The 17,039-nt window shown below is 47.7% G+C and overlaps 1 protein-coding gene across 1 annotated transcript in view; it reads left to right on the top strand.

Annotated features, from left to right (window-relative positions):
- Positions 1-17,039, top strand: part of mybpc1 (myosin binding protein C1) — a 77,262-nt gene that overhangs the window by 42,001 nt on the left and 18,222 nt on the right. Inside the window, exons 15-22 of the mRNA XM_052029789.1 lie at positions 3,090-3,223; positions 5,896-6,055; positions 7,631-7,735; positions 9,437-9,625; positions 11,053-11,187; positions 12,982-13,149; positions 13,764-13,852; positions 15,174-15,369. Coding sequence (XP_051885749.1) covers positions 3,090-3,223; positions 5,896-6,055; positions 7,631-7,735; positions 9,437-9,625; positions 11,053-11,187; positions 12,982-13,149; positions 13,764-13,852; positions 15,174-15,369 — 1,176 coding nt within the window. The remainder of the gene's footprint in view (positions 1-3,089; positions 3,224-5,895; positions 6,056-7,630; positions 7,736-9,436; positions 9,626-11,052; positions 11,188-12,981; positions 13,150-13,763; positions 13,853-15,173; positions 15,370-17,039) is intronic.

The following is a 17,039-nucleotide window of genomic DNA, read 5'->3' as shown; positions in this document are numbered from 1 at the left end:
GCAGGGGTTATGGAGTACAGTTGATGCTAAGGATCAGGTTAGATGTGATCCAATCGAATAGCTGAGCAGGGTCTCAGTGCTAAACAGCCAACACTAGTTCCTATTTCTAAGGTTCATATCCTCTGCTTTTCCTACACATAAGCTCCATCTACCACTTCATTAATGAGAATAAGGACACCTGCATTCCTGTAGCACCTTTCACATCCCTTTCAGGACAATCTTAGCAGTTTACGGCCATTGATGTACCTTTCTGAATTGTGGTCACAGTTGTAATGTAGGAAGCATAGCGGCCAATGAGAAGACAGCCAGCAAGATCCAACAACCATAAACGAAACCAAAAAAGTACAACACAGATATTGGAAATCTGAACTAAAATCAGAAAATGCTGGAAACACTTGCAAGTCAGTCAACATCTGTGGAAACTAGCAGTTAAGGTTTCAAGTCCAAAACCTTTTGCAAATTCTGATGAAGGGTTAGGATCTGAAATGCTCACAGTTTCTCCCTCCACAGAGGTTGCGTGACTCACGGAGTGTTTCCAGCATTTTCTCCTTCTGATTCTCCATCCCACAACCTGCCGTGCATAATCTGTTCTAACAATAATGTTGTAGAGAATAAATGAATAGCTTGAGAACATGTACCACCAGGATCAAGGATAGCTTCTACCCAGCTGTTATAAGACACTTGAACAGACCTCTTCTATGATAAAGATGGACTCTTGATCTCCCAATCTACCTCGTTATGACCTTGCACCTTATTGTCTACCTGCACTGCACTTTCTCTGTAACTGTAACACTATATTATGCATTTTGCTTTTTGCTTTCATACTACCTCGATGTACTTATGTATCTGGATGGCACGCAAACAAAGCTTTTCACTGTATCTCGCTACATGACAATAATAAACGAATTACCAATTACTGTCCCAGGTATGGGACATTAAATCTTTTATATTAAACTGGTAAATTGGTAAATTGATTTATTATTGTTGCATGTACATGAACTAGTTTTGCATGCCATCCATACAGATCATTTCATCACATCAGTGCATTGAGGTAGTACAATAACAGAATGCAGAATAAAGTGTTACAGTTACAGAGAGGGTGCAGTGCAGGCAGACAATAAGGTGCAAGGTCATAACGAGGTAGATTGTGAGGTCAAGAGTCCATTTTATCATGCAAGGTGACCATTCAATAGTCTTATAACAGCAGGATAGAAGCTGTCCTTGAGCCTGGTGGTACGTGCTTTCAGGCTTTTGTATCTTCTGTCCAATGGGAGGGGGGGAGAAGAGAGAATGTCCGGGGCGGGTGGGGTCTTTGATTATGCCGGCTGCTTTACCGAGACAGTGAGAAGTGTAAACAGAGTCCATGGAGGGGAGGATGGTATTCTGAGCTGTGTCTACAATATCCCTGTGAGAACAAATGAAACCTCAGTTTATTGTCCCATCTGAAATAAAGCACCTTTTACAACACAGAAATCTCTCAACCTAAACCTTTGTGCACAAGTCTCCAGAGTGGATTTTCTGACTCCCAAGTAAGGGATTAACCTCGTCCTCCCTCCCACTCAACCAGACTTTAGAATCTAATGTCATCTGCAAACTCCTGACTACAACTGTGACAGCCCCTTCCCTTGGCTTTACAGGGAGCAAGAATGCACAGGGTACAGTAGTGTAGTGGTTCAGTTAACTGGAGAAGCAACCAGACTTCTGGATCATTGATCCAGGGACCCAAGTTCAAATCCCAGCGTGGTGACTGGGAGATATGAATTCAAGAAATTAAATAAATTTATAATTTTTTTTAAAGCTACTGGATTTTCACAAAATTTCCTGCTGAGTTCTAGAATATTCTTCAGGGAAGGAAATGCTGAGGCTGCATTTGGAACATTGTGTTCAGTTTTGGTCATCCTGCTATAGGAAGGATGCCATTAAGCTGGAAAGAGTGCAGAGGAGATTTACAAGAATGTTGCCGGGACTCGAGGGACTGAGTTATGGAGTGAGGTTGGGCAGGTTGGGACTTTTCTCACTGTAGAGTAGGAGACTGAGGGGTGACTTTATAGAGGTGTATAAAATCATGAGGGGCGTAGGCAGGGTGAATGTGCACAGACTTTTTCCCAGGGTTGGGGAGTCAAGAACTAGAGGTCACAGGTTTAAAGTAAGAGGGGAGAGATTTAATAGGAACCTGAGAGACAACTTTATCTCCCAGAGGATGGTCAGTATCTGGAATGAGCTGCCAGAGGAAGTGGTTAAGGGAGGTACATTGACAACATTTACTTGGACAGGTACATGGATAGGAAAGGTTTAGAGGGATATGGGCCAAATGAGGACAAAGGGGATTAGCTTAGATGGGAATCTTGGTCGGCATGGACTGGTTGGGCCGAAGGGCCTATTTCATTGCTGTACGACTATGAAGTCTGTCATCCTGACCCGGTCTGGTCTGTATGTGACTCCAGCCCCACCAATGTGGTCTTTTCACTGCCTATCCAGTTCAGGTGCAACTGGGGATGGACGATAAATGCTGGCATTGCCCACATCCCAAGAAAGAAGTAAAAAATATGCAAGCAATCAGCTTTGATTTATTCTAAAAGAAGTCCTTTGTTCTTGCGTTTGTAATACTCCCTACCCTCCACTGACCAGCACGGCTCTGTTTTATGAGCAATCTTCTCCAAGCACATCAAGTGAGGGCCAACGACGGGTCCATTTTGTCTCGGCGTCTCTAGGCAGCAACAACAACTAAACTCCAGATCATTGAGATAAACCAAGAGCTGGGACGGAGATCCCAGGGTTAATCCAAACACTCGCCCTGAAGCACCGGTGATAAGGATGAGGGTTGGAAAGATGGCTGACAGTCCCAAGCAAGCAAGTAAGATAGGGTCCCATCAGAGATGGGAGGCGGGCCATTAGAAATAGCAACATTTTGGGTAACCAATAGCAGGAGTGAGTAGTGGGTCATGTGATAAAGCCAACCTGTCTCTGTGCTGTCTAAACCTGTTGGCTCCAATGATGGGACGACGGGCAAGTCACTGTGATGGGGAATAAGGATTGTGCTAACCCACATCTCCGTGTATAACTTACCTTTGAAAAATTGGTTCCACTAGATCCTCCCAAGCTCCACCTTGACAGCCTGGGAAAGTCGCCTGAAATAGTGGTTGTGGCAGGGAACAAGCTACGACTGGACATTCCTGTCACGGGAGAGCCAGTGCCAAAGATCGTGTGGATGAAGGGTGACAAAGTAAGTCCCTTCCTTATCTCCTAGGTCGTCCCGGCACCCAGTGATCTAACGCTGACCTTCCCTGATGGAGTGTTCACAATGGGTCCCCACACAACTAAGACATCGGAGAGCTGTCCGTGGTGTTGCATTTCACTGGATGCAATTTTCAACACTTTGTGTAAAATAAATTTGTTTACCTACTTATAGACTGCGGGATATTGTTGACGAGGCCGGCACATCGCCTGTCTGATTCTCCCTGGGAAGGTGGGGGGGGGGAGGGGGAGGTGGTGAGTCACCTTGTTTAACCGCTGCAGTCCTTCTGGTGAAGGTGCTTCCACATTGCTGTTGGGGAGGGTTCCAGGGTTTAGACCCAGTGATGATGAAGGAACAGTGATATATTTCAAAGTCAGGATGACGCATGACCCAGAGGGGAATCTGAAGATGGTGACGATCCCACGCTCCTCCTGTCCTTGCCCTGGACGCTGCAAGCAATGGATTGGTGAGCTTCCATCAAAGGCACTCCTGATGCAGGGTTTCAACCCAAAACATCGATAATTCCTTTCCCCCCAACAGATGCATCTTGATCCACTGAGTCCCTCCAGCAGATTGTTTGTTGCTATCAAAGGCCCATATTGGTTAGGACAATTGACAGGCATCATTGGCCACAGTGTAGTTGTCTATCCCCAGTCATGTCCTCAGCAAGCTCTGGAGCCTCGTTGACCCTGCCCATGTTGGATTGCCTACCACCCAACTTCTGTTCCTACCAAGATGGTAATATAAAGGGTTCTTTCTTCTTGGGTCTGTTTCCAAAACCCCAGGAACTTCACCCCTAACCCTTCCTCTCTGCAAAAACCCACCCCCTACCATCTCTTTGTCGACTTGTACCCTTCTCGCTCCTAGGTTGCTGACTGTGTTACCACCTACCAGGCTGTGCTGAAACCCGGGCTCAGGTCTCGCCCTCAGGCTTCTGCTCGACCACACCACAGAAGCAGCCCAGAGTAAAGCCACAAAAGGCCTTTTCCAGGACTGTTCCCTTTCCCTTCTCTGCAGCCCACGAGACGATGAGTGATGCCCACTCCCAACAACTGGGGTCCCATCTGTCCTGTTAGAAAGGAAACTGCTTTCCTACGTTAAAGACATTATGTAAATTAATAAAGGAGAAAGCCATTTTAATATACCTTTCAAACACCAGGACATCCCCAAGAACTTCAGAAGTACTCTGTAAAGTGTCTCTCAGCAGTCTGATAGAGGAATACACTGTGCATAGCAAGCTCCCATGAACGTCCTGGTGACTGTGACCAGGTCACATGTTATTGGTCACAGGATGAGTACTGGGCCAATGAGAACATCTCCCTGGGTCTCCTTTGAAATAAATCCATGGGATCACCTCCCACCCATAAAGGCAGACAGGCCCTGGTTTGTCGAGTAGTACGACACCCCCACAGTTTTGGGCCAGGGGCGCGGGACACGAGTTATAGAATCGTACAGCACAGAATGAGGCCCTTCGGCCCACCATGTCACTGTTGTACCTCCCTACACTGGTCCCATTTACCCACACTATGTCCGCGGCCTTCTATGCCTTGTCGATTTAAGCACTTGTTTAGATGCTTCCTAAACGTGGAGAGTCTCTGCCTCCACCACCCCCTCAGGCAGAGCAATCCAGTCTTCCAAAAATTCCCCCTCACATCCCCTCTAAACCTCCCACACCTCACCTTAATCCTATGCCTTCTTGTCTTGGACAGCCCTCCATGGGAGAACGATTCTTAATATCGACTCCATCTATCCTCAATGTAATTTTATGCACCTCTGTCAGGTTCCTCCTCAGCCTCCTCCACTCCCAGGGAAAACAAAGCCAGCCTGCCCAACCTCTCCTTGTAACTGAAACACTCCATCCCAGGCAACATCCTGGGGCATCCCCCCTGCACCCTCTCCAGTGCAGTCACATCCTTCCTATGGGTAGGCACGGTAGTGTAGCGGTTAGCGTAACGCTATCACAGCGTCAGCGACCCGGGTTAGATTCCCGCCGCTGTCTGGAAGGAGTTTGTACGTTCTCCCCGTGTCTGTGTGGGTTTCCTCCGGGTGCTCCGGTTTCCTCCCACATTCCAAAGACGTATGGGTTTGGAAGTTGTGGGCATGCTGTGTTGGTGCCAGAAGCGTGGCGACACTTGCGGGCTGCCCCCCCAGAACACTACACAAAACATGCATTTCACTGTGTGTTTCGATGTACATGTGACTAATAAAGAAATCTTATCTCATCTATAGTGTGGTGACCAGAACCAACGTTTTATAAAGTTGTAACATGACCTCCCCGTTCTTATATTCCATGCCACAGCCAGTGAAAGCAAGCATCTCATATGCCTTCTTCACCACCTTATCTACCTGTACTGCCACTTTCAGGAACCTGTAGATTTGTACCGCAAGGTCTCTCTGTTCATCAACACTCCCTAGGACCTCACCATTTACTGTGAACATCCTACCCTCATTTGCCTTCCCAAGTTCCGTCACCTCACATTTGTCAGGGTTAAATCCCATCTGCCAGCGTTCCACCTGACGTTCCATCTGATCTACATCCTGCTGTTACCTTACGCAATGGTCCTGGCTCTCCGCAACACCACCAGTTTTCAGAGTTCATGCTGCTGCTTTGTTTGCTGCTAAGCTTTCTGCTTGTCTCAGCGCGCTGTTGGTCCCCGCAGGTAATCCTGGAGACGGGGAGCCGGGTGAGGGCAGAATCATTCCCGGATCACACCGCAATGGTCATCGATGTAGCCGAGAGAGATGACAGTGGGACCTACAAGATTATGGTGCAGAATGAAGCAGGGGAGGACAGTGCCCAGCTGAAGATAAAAGTTGTCGGTAAGTGACAGCAACAGAGACAGTGTCAGTGGGCCAACAGAGGCAGTGTCGGTTGGCCAACTATCGTTGACATCTTGGAATGCGTGAGGAGAAATGTTTTTGCTTTACATCAGAAGACTGGAATAGCTTGGTCATTGTTGGAATCGAGAGATGTTTGGACCCTGAGAGATCAGAGAATATGAGGATTGTGCACCTGGAGTAAAATGCAAAGTAGAGCCCTTATCCTAATGAATGGTGGAGCAGGCCAGAGAGATTGGATAGTCTGCCTTTGCTCCTATTTGTAATGTTTTTATGGCCTCTACAAACGTTCGTGGATGTTTCTGAATAAGCGGGTTAAAATTTCAGCTGTGCAGTGAGTCGGGCTGTCTGATGAGTGATGACTCAGCTTCACTCCCAGGATTGGGAACAACCTGGAGATGGAAGGGCCTAGAAGACACAAAGCTGAACACCTTGACTGTCTGGGAGGGAGAGCCAAGACCTGCAGCAGCCAGAAGTTTTCCTCTTCCATGGTTATCCCAACAATGTCTGGACCTGGTGGTATTGACAAGACCATTACCCATTCCAAAGCTGCCAAGGGTGGGTATTGATCTCCAGCCTTGCCAATGGCACCCACATCCAATCCTTCTGGAATGAATTTCTATCCCTCCTTCACTTGGGAACACCCCAATGTGATTAGAGTGTGTTCAGAAGAAGTACTTTTGCACTACTACCCCTACGTCCTCACCTCTCCTGTCCCCTCTAACTCAGGAGAGGTGGAACCCATGTCCTTTCACCATTTTGTACAGAAATGTCACTACATTCTTGCCCATTTGTTGAGTAGGTTTTTGGATTTTAGGGGAATCTTGAGATAGATATTGCAGGAAGGCATTGAATAGCCAAGCAGTTTTAAGGAGCCAAAATGGTTTGGTCCTGGTCCTGTTTCTAATGTTATTAGAAAATCCAGAAGGATTGTCCTCCATTTTGTTTGTTGATCGTTCTGGTGAAGTATTGTTCCGCTGACACAGTTTCTTAACCAGAACCAGGCAAGGGTAAAACCGGAGATTCTCCAGAATGATGCCAGTTCACAAAAAGGGTGGCTACTGTCAGAACCTTCTCATTGGGCTTCCAAAGGTTGGGGGGATAATGATTCAGAAATAGGCAACTCCAGACTCTACACATTTTTGGAACGTCCAGTGGCTTTCCAGTAGGAACTAATGAGCCAGGGAATTTCTCATTGGGAAAGGACTTGGATAAGCAATTGAAAGAACAGATAAAAGATTCAGAGGAAGGGTAGGTGACTGAAACAGAAAGGATTGTCAATGTTCACAATGCTATGGTTCCAGATGTGTGATTTTCTGGTTGATGCAGTTAGACAGCATCTCGCATGCATTACAATGATCTTCATTGGTTCTGCGGCCCTCTGTATATTATAATATCCAGCAAGAAAATGTATTAATGCCCAACATGTGAGAGCTGGTAACATCCCAGGGATGGATTGAGTATATTACAAGTAGACAGCAGGACCATCCCCACAGAACAAGATAGGGCTTGGTTCGTGAACTCACTAATGTTGGATCCCTCCTCCTTTCCCCATAGATGTTCCAGACCCTCCTGCAGCACCGATAGTTACTGAGGTGGGAGGAGATTGGTGCTCAATGATGTGGAATGCTCCAGACTACGATGGAAGCTCACCGATCTCAGGTAACCTGGGACATCACCGGAGGTTAGAAAGGAGATGGGAGAGCACGTCAGTCAATATCAGGCCTTACATTTCCTACAATGACGTTCTTGCTTCAGGATGTTCCAAAAGTACTTTACGGCCAACAAAGTAATTCGACAATGAGTACTCAGTGGCATAAGACAGCAACCAAACTGTGCACAGCAAGATCCCACAGTTACCAAAGACATAACAACACAGAACAATACAGCACAAGAACAGGCCCTTCAGCCCATGATGTTGTACTGAACTAATTAATCTAATGATACCCAATTAAACTAGTCCCTTCTGCCAGCACAAGGTCCATATCCCTCCATTCTCTGCATATTCATGTGCCTTCCTAAGACATTCTTAAACACCCCTATCGTACCTGCCTCCACCACCACCAGCACATTCCAGGCACCTACCACCCTCTATGTAAAAAACTTGCCCCGTACATTTCCTTCCCCCAAACTTTCCCCCTCTCACCTTAAATACGTGCCCTCTGGTTTTAGACATTTCAACCTCTTCTCTTTACCTCTCGTTGTCTTGGTGAAGCAGCCAGCATAACCTAAGACCCCACCCACCCGGGTCATTCTCTCTTCTCTCCTCTTCCATCAGGTAGAAGATACAGGAGCCTGAGGGCACGTACCACCAGATTTAAAGACAGCTTCTACCCCACTGAACGGTTCCCTTATACAATGAGATGGACTCTGACCTCACGTCACTTGTTGTAACCTTGCACCTTATTGCACTGCACTTTCTCTGTAGCTGTGACACTTTACTCTGTACTGTTATTGTTTTTACCTGTACTACATCAACGCACTTTGTACTAACTCAATGTAACTGCACTGTGTAATGAATTGACCTGTACGATCGGTTTGTAAGACAAGCTTTTCACTGTACCTCGGTACAAGTGACAATAATAAACCAATACCAATACCTTGGGAAAAGATATTGGCTGTCTATCTGTCCCTCTCATAATTTTATAAATTTCTATCGGGTCTCCCCTCATCCTCTGCCACTCCAGAGAAAACAACCCAAGTTTGTCCAATCCCTCCTTATAGCTCTAATCCAGGCAGCATCCTGGTGAACCTCCTCTGCACCTTCTGCACCTACACCTCCTCCCTCACCACCATCCAGGGATCTAAACTGCCCTTCCAGGTGAAGCAGGCATTCACCAGTACCTCCTCCAATCTGGTCTACTTCATTTGGTGCTCCCGATGTGGCCTCCTCTACACCGGTGAGATCAAGCATAGACTGGGTAGCATTTTGCAGAGTACCTAAGCTCTGTCTTTGGCTGGTCTACCCTTTCTTCTTTCGTTTCTACCTATCACCCACCAGCCACTGTCTCACCCCTCTTTATACTGGTTCTCCACTCTCAGTCCTGATGCAGCATCTCAACCTGAGACGTCGACCATCCCTCTGCCTCCACAGATGCTGCCCGACGCACTTGAGTTCCTCCAGCAGTTTGTTCCTTGCTCCAGGTTCCAGCATCTGCAGTCTCTTGCGTCGCTACACAAGTAAGCTGTCCGCCTGTGGGCGGGGGGCGATGCTCACGGTGCAGGCTGTGTGGGGGGTGATGTAGGTGGGTGTGAGAAGCAGGGCTACAGGGATGGGGTGGGTCCATGTTAGCAGGGCAGGGCATGCTGTGTTCATCAGGGAGCTCCTGTCATTCACCGTGGTCCATTTTCCATTACGTCCAGGCTACGTCATCGAGAGGAAGAAGAAGCAAAGTTCCCGATGGATGAGACTCAACTTTGACCTCTGCAAAGAAATGACCTTTGAACCCAAGAACATGATTGAAGGGGTTCCCTATGAAGTGCGGGTCATTGCCGTCAATGCCATAGGGATGTCCAAACCCAGCGAGCCATCAAAGGCATTCATCCCTCTCGGTAAGGTCGAGGGAAGGGAGGGTTTCTGAATTTTTTATTCCCAAACATGAAACCTAATCCAAACCCTCCCGAGCATTGACCTATGGCACAGTTGATGACTCCTTCCCTCCAGTCACACTTCCCAGTGCTACTGCCAGATTTATCCTGCTCCCTACGAACACACCAAGGAGTCCACCTTGTTGTCAGATAAAGTCAGAGAGTCATACAGCACAGAAACAGGCCCTTCGGCCCAACTCGTCCATGCCGACCAGAGTGCCCACCTTAGCTGGTCCAATTTGCCCACATTTGGCCCATATCCCTTTAAACCTTTCCTATCCATGTTGCTGTCCAAGTATATCGATGCCGGGGTGGTTTCTGCTCCGTGCCATGAACCAACTCGTAAGACCCACAGCTGGATTTCTGTCCACCTGATCTCTGGGTCAGCACTGGTGTCCATTTTAAGCTTGCTCCTTTCCAGCTTTGAACATAGAACAGTACAGCACAGGAACAGGCCCTTCAGCCTACCATGTCTGTGCCAAACAATGCCAAATTAAACTAAATCCCTTCCGCCTGCAGATGATCCACATCCCCCCACTCCCTGCATATTTGTGTTTCTGTCTACAACCTCTCAAACACCACTATTGCATCTACTTCACCACCACCCCTGGCAGCCTCCTCCAGGCACCCACTGCTCTCTGTGTGTAAAATACAACTTGCCCAACACATCTCCTTTGAACTTTCCCCCTCTCACCTTAAGTGCATGTCCTCTAGTACTTGACAACTGAGAAAAAGATTCTGATCATTTACCCTATAAGCCTCTCATAATTTTATAAACTTCTATCAGGTTGCCCTCCCCCACCCCCCACCTACAACACTCCAGAGAAAACAACCCAAGTTTGTCCAACCTCTCCTTATAGTTCATACCCTCTAATCCAGGCAGCATCCTGGTGAACCTCTTGGGTACGCTTTGCAACGCCTCCACACCCCCTGTAATGGGGTGACCAGAACTGCAGATAATACTCCAAGTGTGGACCAACAAACAATCTGCTGGAGGAACTCAGTGGGTCCAGCAGCATCTGTGGAAGGAAAGGAATTGTTTACAAGACACAAAAAGGAATTGTTTACAATTCCTTCCACCCCCCCCCCCCCCCACAGATGCTGCTCGACCCACTGAGTTCCTCCAGCAGATTGTTCATTGCTCCAGGTTCCAGCATCTGCCGTCTCTTGTGAGTCCAAGTGTGGCCCAACCAAAGTTTTATCCAGCTGTAACATGACTTCCTTGCACTCACCTCCCTGACCAATGAAGGCAAGCATGCCCAATGCATTCTTTATCACCCTACCTACTTGCTATCATTTGGGAAAGGGTTTCCCCTTTCCCCTCCCCATTCTCTTACCGATGATGTTATACCAAAGGGCCTCTCGTCTCTCCTGTGTGTTTCATTCTCCAGCACCAACCAGCGAACCCACACTCCTCGCTTGCGACGGTGTGACAGACACCAGCGTATCCCTCAAGTGGCGGCCCCCTGAACGCATCGGCGCAGCAGGCCTGGATGGCTACCTCATCGAGTACTGTCTGGAAGGAAGTAAGGCCATGGTCTCTTTTGTTTCTTTATTAAATAAAAAAATAAATATATAAAATAATTCATGCACCATACGTCCCAAACTGTGACCTGTAGCTGAATCATTTGGAGATGTTTTAACACAATACAGATCATTTGAGAGTTTGAAGTAAAAACAGAAAATTCTGGAAATACTCAGCATGTCAGGTGTCAACAGAGTTGATGTTTCAGGTCAAAAAGCCTTCTAACATTTCCAGCTTAGTTTCTTCAACTCTTTGCCATGGCATCTTCTCACAGCTACCGTTGGGCAGGAGGTACAGAAGCCTGAAGTCCCACACCACCAGGTTCAGAAACAGCTACTTCCCTTCAACCATTCGGTTCTTGAACCAACCTGCACAACCCTAATCACTACAGTTTAGATATCTTTATTAGTCACACGTACATCGAAATACACAGTGAAATTCATCTTTTGCATAGGGTGTGGCAACATTATGATCACTTTGCATTAAAACATTTTTTTTATTGTTCTAATTGTGTTCTTTCCTGTAAAAATTGTGTATAATTTACTGTATGTTTAATTTATGTTTTTCTTGTGAATGCTAATTACCTGATGCTCTGTGCCTGTGATGCTGCTGCAAGTAAGTTTTTCATTGCACCTGTGCAGACTTGTGCACATGACAATAAACTCGAACTTGACTTGACTCTTTGGGATGGGCAGCTTCAGATTTCCAACACATTCTGTGAGGGATTTCCTCCTGAGATTGCTGTGAATGTCCTGATCTAATGTTAAAGTTCTGCCCCCTTGTTCTAGATAGAATTCCTCTTGTCTATTCCATAAAATAGTTTTCAAGTCGAGGCAAGTCAAGTCGAGCTTATTGCCATGTGCACCAGTATGGTGAGGTACAGGTATAGTGTAAAGCTTGCTTGCAGCACCATCACAGGCACGTAGGTACAGACCACACACAGAACATAAATTATATATAAACTATACAAGATAGTGAAGAGAGAGAGAAAAAAGTGTATAAAGACAAGACCTCAGTGCAAAAAACGACACAATCAGAGACAAGTCCGTGGTAGTGTGATAGGTGGTGCATAGTGTTCCGTTGCTGAGGTAGGGTTCGGGTTGTGCAGGTCGGTTCAAGAACGGAATGGTTGAAGGGAAGTAGCTGTTTCTGAACCTGGTGGTGTGGGACTTCAGGCTTCTGTACCTCCTGCCAGACGGTAGCAGCGAAAAGAAGGAATGGCCCGGATGGTGGGGATCTTTGATGATGGATGTTGCCTTCTTGAGGCAGCGCCTCCTGTAGATGCTGTCAGTGGCGGGCAGGGCTGTGCCTGGGATGGACCGGGCTGTGTCCACCACTCTCTGCAGCCTCTTGTGTTCCTGTGCGTTGGAATTGCCGTACCAGGCCATGATGCAACCATGAATTTTAAACACCTCAGTCAGGTCTGTGTCACCTGTGCTCAGAATTTAACCCCGTCAGCCCCACTGTCACTTTGTTGAATCTCCCCTCACAAGCCAAGTTCTCCCTCCTCCTAAGGTGTTTACTTTTGACTCTCTCTATGATCCTGCCCCTCCGCCCCATCTCCAGAATTCCCCCCGGTTCTACCACCCTGCCCTATATCTGTGTTTCAGTGATTCCAGCCTCCAGAACATCCTTGCTTCTCATAGCTCTCCCTGGTAGCTCTTCATGGCTCAGGGTCCACATCTGTTTGTTAGCATATCTGTGAAGGAGCTCGGAAGGTTTGGCAATATTAGATGCAAGTTATACTCTTTTGGACTGGCAATGACACTTCCTTTCCTTGCCTTGCCTTGCCCAGTGGATGAGTGGATCGTGTCGAACCCTGAGCTGACTGACAAAACCAAGTACACCATAAACGGACTCCCAACCGGTGAGAAGATCCATGTGAGAGTGAAGGCCGTCAATGTGGCTGGTGAAAGCCCCCCTGTCTGTCTGGCCCAGGCCATTCTCGTCAAGGAGGTGGTAGGTGAGCAAACGTCTCTACCTGAGGATGAAAGTGTGAATTGGCCCCGACGTTCTGGCTGATTTTTTTCTCAGTGTCACTGTAGGCGTGAGATCAGTAAATCGGAACCGTGTAAAGTCAAGGGAGTTTGTCAGCGATGTGTCTGTGGCCGACTGTAGGTGCTTGATGCAGAGTCTGTGTGTGGAATCAGGCCTGTCCATGAACATGGTGCAGCTACTTCTGTTGTAGCCACAATGGCTGCCACTGTGTGAGCCATCCGTGCCCATGTGTGTGGGTATCTTCTGTGGGCAGGTTTGCTTGTGGTCTGTGTGTGTGTGTGTGTGTGTGAGTGTGAGTGTGTGTGTGTGTGTGTGTGTGTGTGTGTGTGTGTGTGTGTGTGTGAGTGTGTGTGTGTGTGTGTGTGTGTGTGGCATTGTGTGAGAGGAATGTGTGTGTGTAAGTCTGTGTGTGTGTGTGTGTGTGTGTGGTCTTTGTGTGTGTGTGTAACAGTAGTGAGGCTGTGTGTATGTGCGTGTGTGAGAGCAGTGGGACAACGTACGAGTGTGCTCCGCTGTCTGTCACTCAGACACAGCTATCATTCCCTCACTGCCGTGTGCTCTATCATCCTTCCCTTACAGAACCTCCCAAAATCCGTCTGCCGAGGCAGCTGAAGCAAACGTACATTCGCAGAGTTGGGGATTCTCTGAATCTCCTGATCCCTTTCCAGGTACGGAGAGCGTTACGGAGTGCGGGTCTGTGTTGTTAATGACTTCAGCCATTCACCCCCATCGCTGAGAAATGTCCTGGGCTGGGTCCCGGCTTTGTGCCACAGCCTGAAACAGCTCACTCCACATTTGTTTCAAGAGTATGTCAGCCCACCATTCCCCAGTGCCCTCCCATCACCTACAAGTGACAACTCAGAAGCGATGGTACACTCTCGCCTTGCCTGAATGAGTACAGCTCTAACAACTTTCAAACTCAACACCATCCAGGTCAAAACAGTCGACTTGATCGGCACACTGTCCACCATCCCCAACATTCATTCCCTCCACTGCTGGCTGCAGTGTGTACACCTACAAAATGTACTGCCGTTAATTCACCCAATCCGCCCCCAGACCCACCCAGAAGGTCAAGAGCAGGAGGAACAAGGGAGCAGCACTACCTGCAGGTTCCCCTTCAAGGCATAGAAATAGAAACATAGAGACATAGAAAACCTACAGCACAATTCAGGCCCTTTGGCCCACAAAGTTGTGCCGAACATGTCCCTACCTTAGAAATTACTAGGCTTACCCATAGCCCTCTATTTTTCTCAGCTCCATGTACCTATCCAAAAGTCTTTTAAAAGACCCTATCGTATCCGCCTCCACAACCGTTGCCAGCAGCCCATTCCACACACTCACCACTCTCTGAGTAAAAAACTTACCCCTGACATCTCCTCTATACCTACTCGCCAGCACCTTAAACCTGTGTCCTCTTATGGCAACCATTTCAGCCCTGGCAAAAAGCCTCTGACTATCCACATGATCAATGCCTCTCATCTTATACACCTCTGTCAGGTCCCCCCTCATCTTCCGTCGCTCCAAGGAGAAAAGGCTGAGTTCACTCAACCTATTCTCATAAGGCATGCTCCCCAATCCAGGCAGCATCCTTGTAAATCTCCTCTGCACCCTCTCTGTGGCTTCCACATCCTTCCTGTAGTGAGGTGACCAGAACTGAGCACAGTACTCCAAGTGGGGTCTGCCCAGGGTCCTACTGAGCTGCAACATACATCATCCTGACTCAGAACTGTAGCATCATTCCTTTAGACATTGATTAACCTGCATAGATCAACGAGCAGAGGCGTGATAGGTGAACAGGACTTAGTGGGAGTTAACACACAGCGACAGCAGAGTTTAGAGTGACCTCAAGTTCATGGCGGCTGGGTGATGCTGGGTGAGCCAGAGGAAGTTGGAGCAGTCACGCCCAGTGAGGCCACAGTCCACAGCTGGAGGTGGGTGTGTCGGAGTCGGGTCACACAGTGATACCTCACGGTCAACCTTTATTCCCAGGGCAAACCAAGGCCAAAGGTAGGTTGGACAAAGGATGGCAGTCCCTTGGATCAAAGCACCATCAGCATCCGCAACACAGATTCGGACACAGTGTTTTTCATCCGCAAAGCTGAGAGGAAGCATTCCGGCAATTATGAGCTCACAGTGGAGGTGGAGAAGATTGAGGACAAGGCCACAATAGTTATTCAGATAGTAGGTATGTAAACCGTATTCCACCATTGCCTGACCACACCAAACTACCACCTGATCAGTTGATATTCGGGACTATTAGTAGCGGGATTATAAGTTGGCTCGGGATCCAGTTTTGAGGATCTGAGCCTTGTTGGCAAGATGCGTTTATTGTCTACCCTTTGAGAAAGCGGTGGTGAGCTGCCTTCTTGAGCCACCGCACTTCTACTGGTGAAAGTGTCCCCACAGTGGACTTTGACCCAGTGACGTTATGAGGACAGGTTGAGTGAGCTAGGGCTTTTCTCTTTGGAGAGGAGGAGGATGAGAGGTGACTTGATAGAGGTGTACAAGATGATAAGAGGCATAGATCCGAGTGGATGGTCAGAGACTTTTTCCCCAGGGCGAAAATGGCTAACACGAGGGGACATAATTTTAAGGTGATAGGAGGAAGGTATAAGGGGGATGTCGGGCGTAAGTTTTTTACACGGAGAGTGGTGGGTGTGTGGAACGCACTGCCGGCAGAGGTTGTGGGGGCAGATGCATTAGGAACATTTAAGACACTCTTAGATAGACACATGAATGATAGAGAAATGGGGGGCTATGTGGGAGGGAAGGGTTAGATAGACCTCAGAGCAGGATAACATGTCGGCACAACATTGTGGGCCAAAGGGCCTGTAACGTGCTGTAGTGTTCTATGTTCTATGTTAACTAGAGGATATACCTTTAATAGGCTTTGAGGGAAAATGAGGAAAAATATTTTCCCCTAAGGCAGGTGTGGAAGTCAGTGAAAGGAGGCGGAGCTAGAAACTCCCACATTTAAAGCATGCTGTCTACCATCTCCGGGGCTCTCATGGTTTTACACACCTCGGTTAAATCTTCCCTCAGCTTGCTTTATTCCAAAGCAAACCCCCACCAGTCAGTCTCTCCTCAAAGCTAAAGTTCCCCATCCCTGGAAACATCCTCATAAAGGAGATACAAGAGAATGCAGATGCTGGAATCTGGAGCAACAAACCATCTGCTGGAGGAACTCAGCAGGTCGAGCAGCGTCTGTGGTCCTGAGGCAGGGTTTCAACCTGAAACATCAACGATTCCTTTCCGTCCTCAGATGCTGCTCGACCCACCGAGTTCTAACTTGTTGTTCTAACATCCTCATAAATGTCTTTACAAGGTACTTGGATAAATACATGGATAGGAAAGGTTTAGAGGGATATGGGCCAAACACAGGCAAATAGAATTAGCATAGATGGGCATCTTGGTCAGCATGGATGAGTTGGGCTGAAGGTCCTGTTTCTGTGCTGTATGACTCAATGACTCTATAAACCTAGAACATAGAACATTACAGCACAGTACAGGCCCTTTGGCCCACAATGTTGTGCCGACATTTTAGTTGAGTCACTTAGATATAGAGGGCTATGGACCAAGTGCTTGGCGATGGGGTCAGTGCAGAAGGGTGCCTGCTGGTCAGCATGGATGAGTTGGGCTGAATGGCCTGTTTCCGTGCTATATTATTCAAAGATTCTTTTGATTCTATCTCCTCTGAACCCTCTTTAGGGTCTGTCACACCCTCCCTGTAGTGTGACCAGAACTCTATACAATCCTGGATGAGCAGGCAAAGAGCTGTAGTCTACAGGGCTGCAGACCACGATCTGGGAAGTTGGATTAGTTTGCTCTTTATTGGTCAGGAGGGACACAAAGGGC

This window comes from Pristis pectinata, chromosome 15, assembly GCF_009764475.1.
Source record: "Pristis pectinata isolate sPriPec2 chromosome 15, sPriPec2.1.pri, whole genome shotgun sequence".
Classification (NCBI taxonomy): domain Eukaryota; kingdom Metazoa; phylum Chordata; class Chondrichthyes; order Rhinopristiformes; family Pristidae; genus Pristis; species Pristis pectinata.
This window is presented reverse-complemented; position numbering and strand designations above follow the sequence as displayed.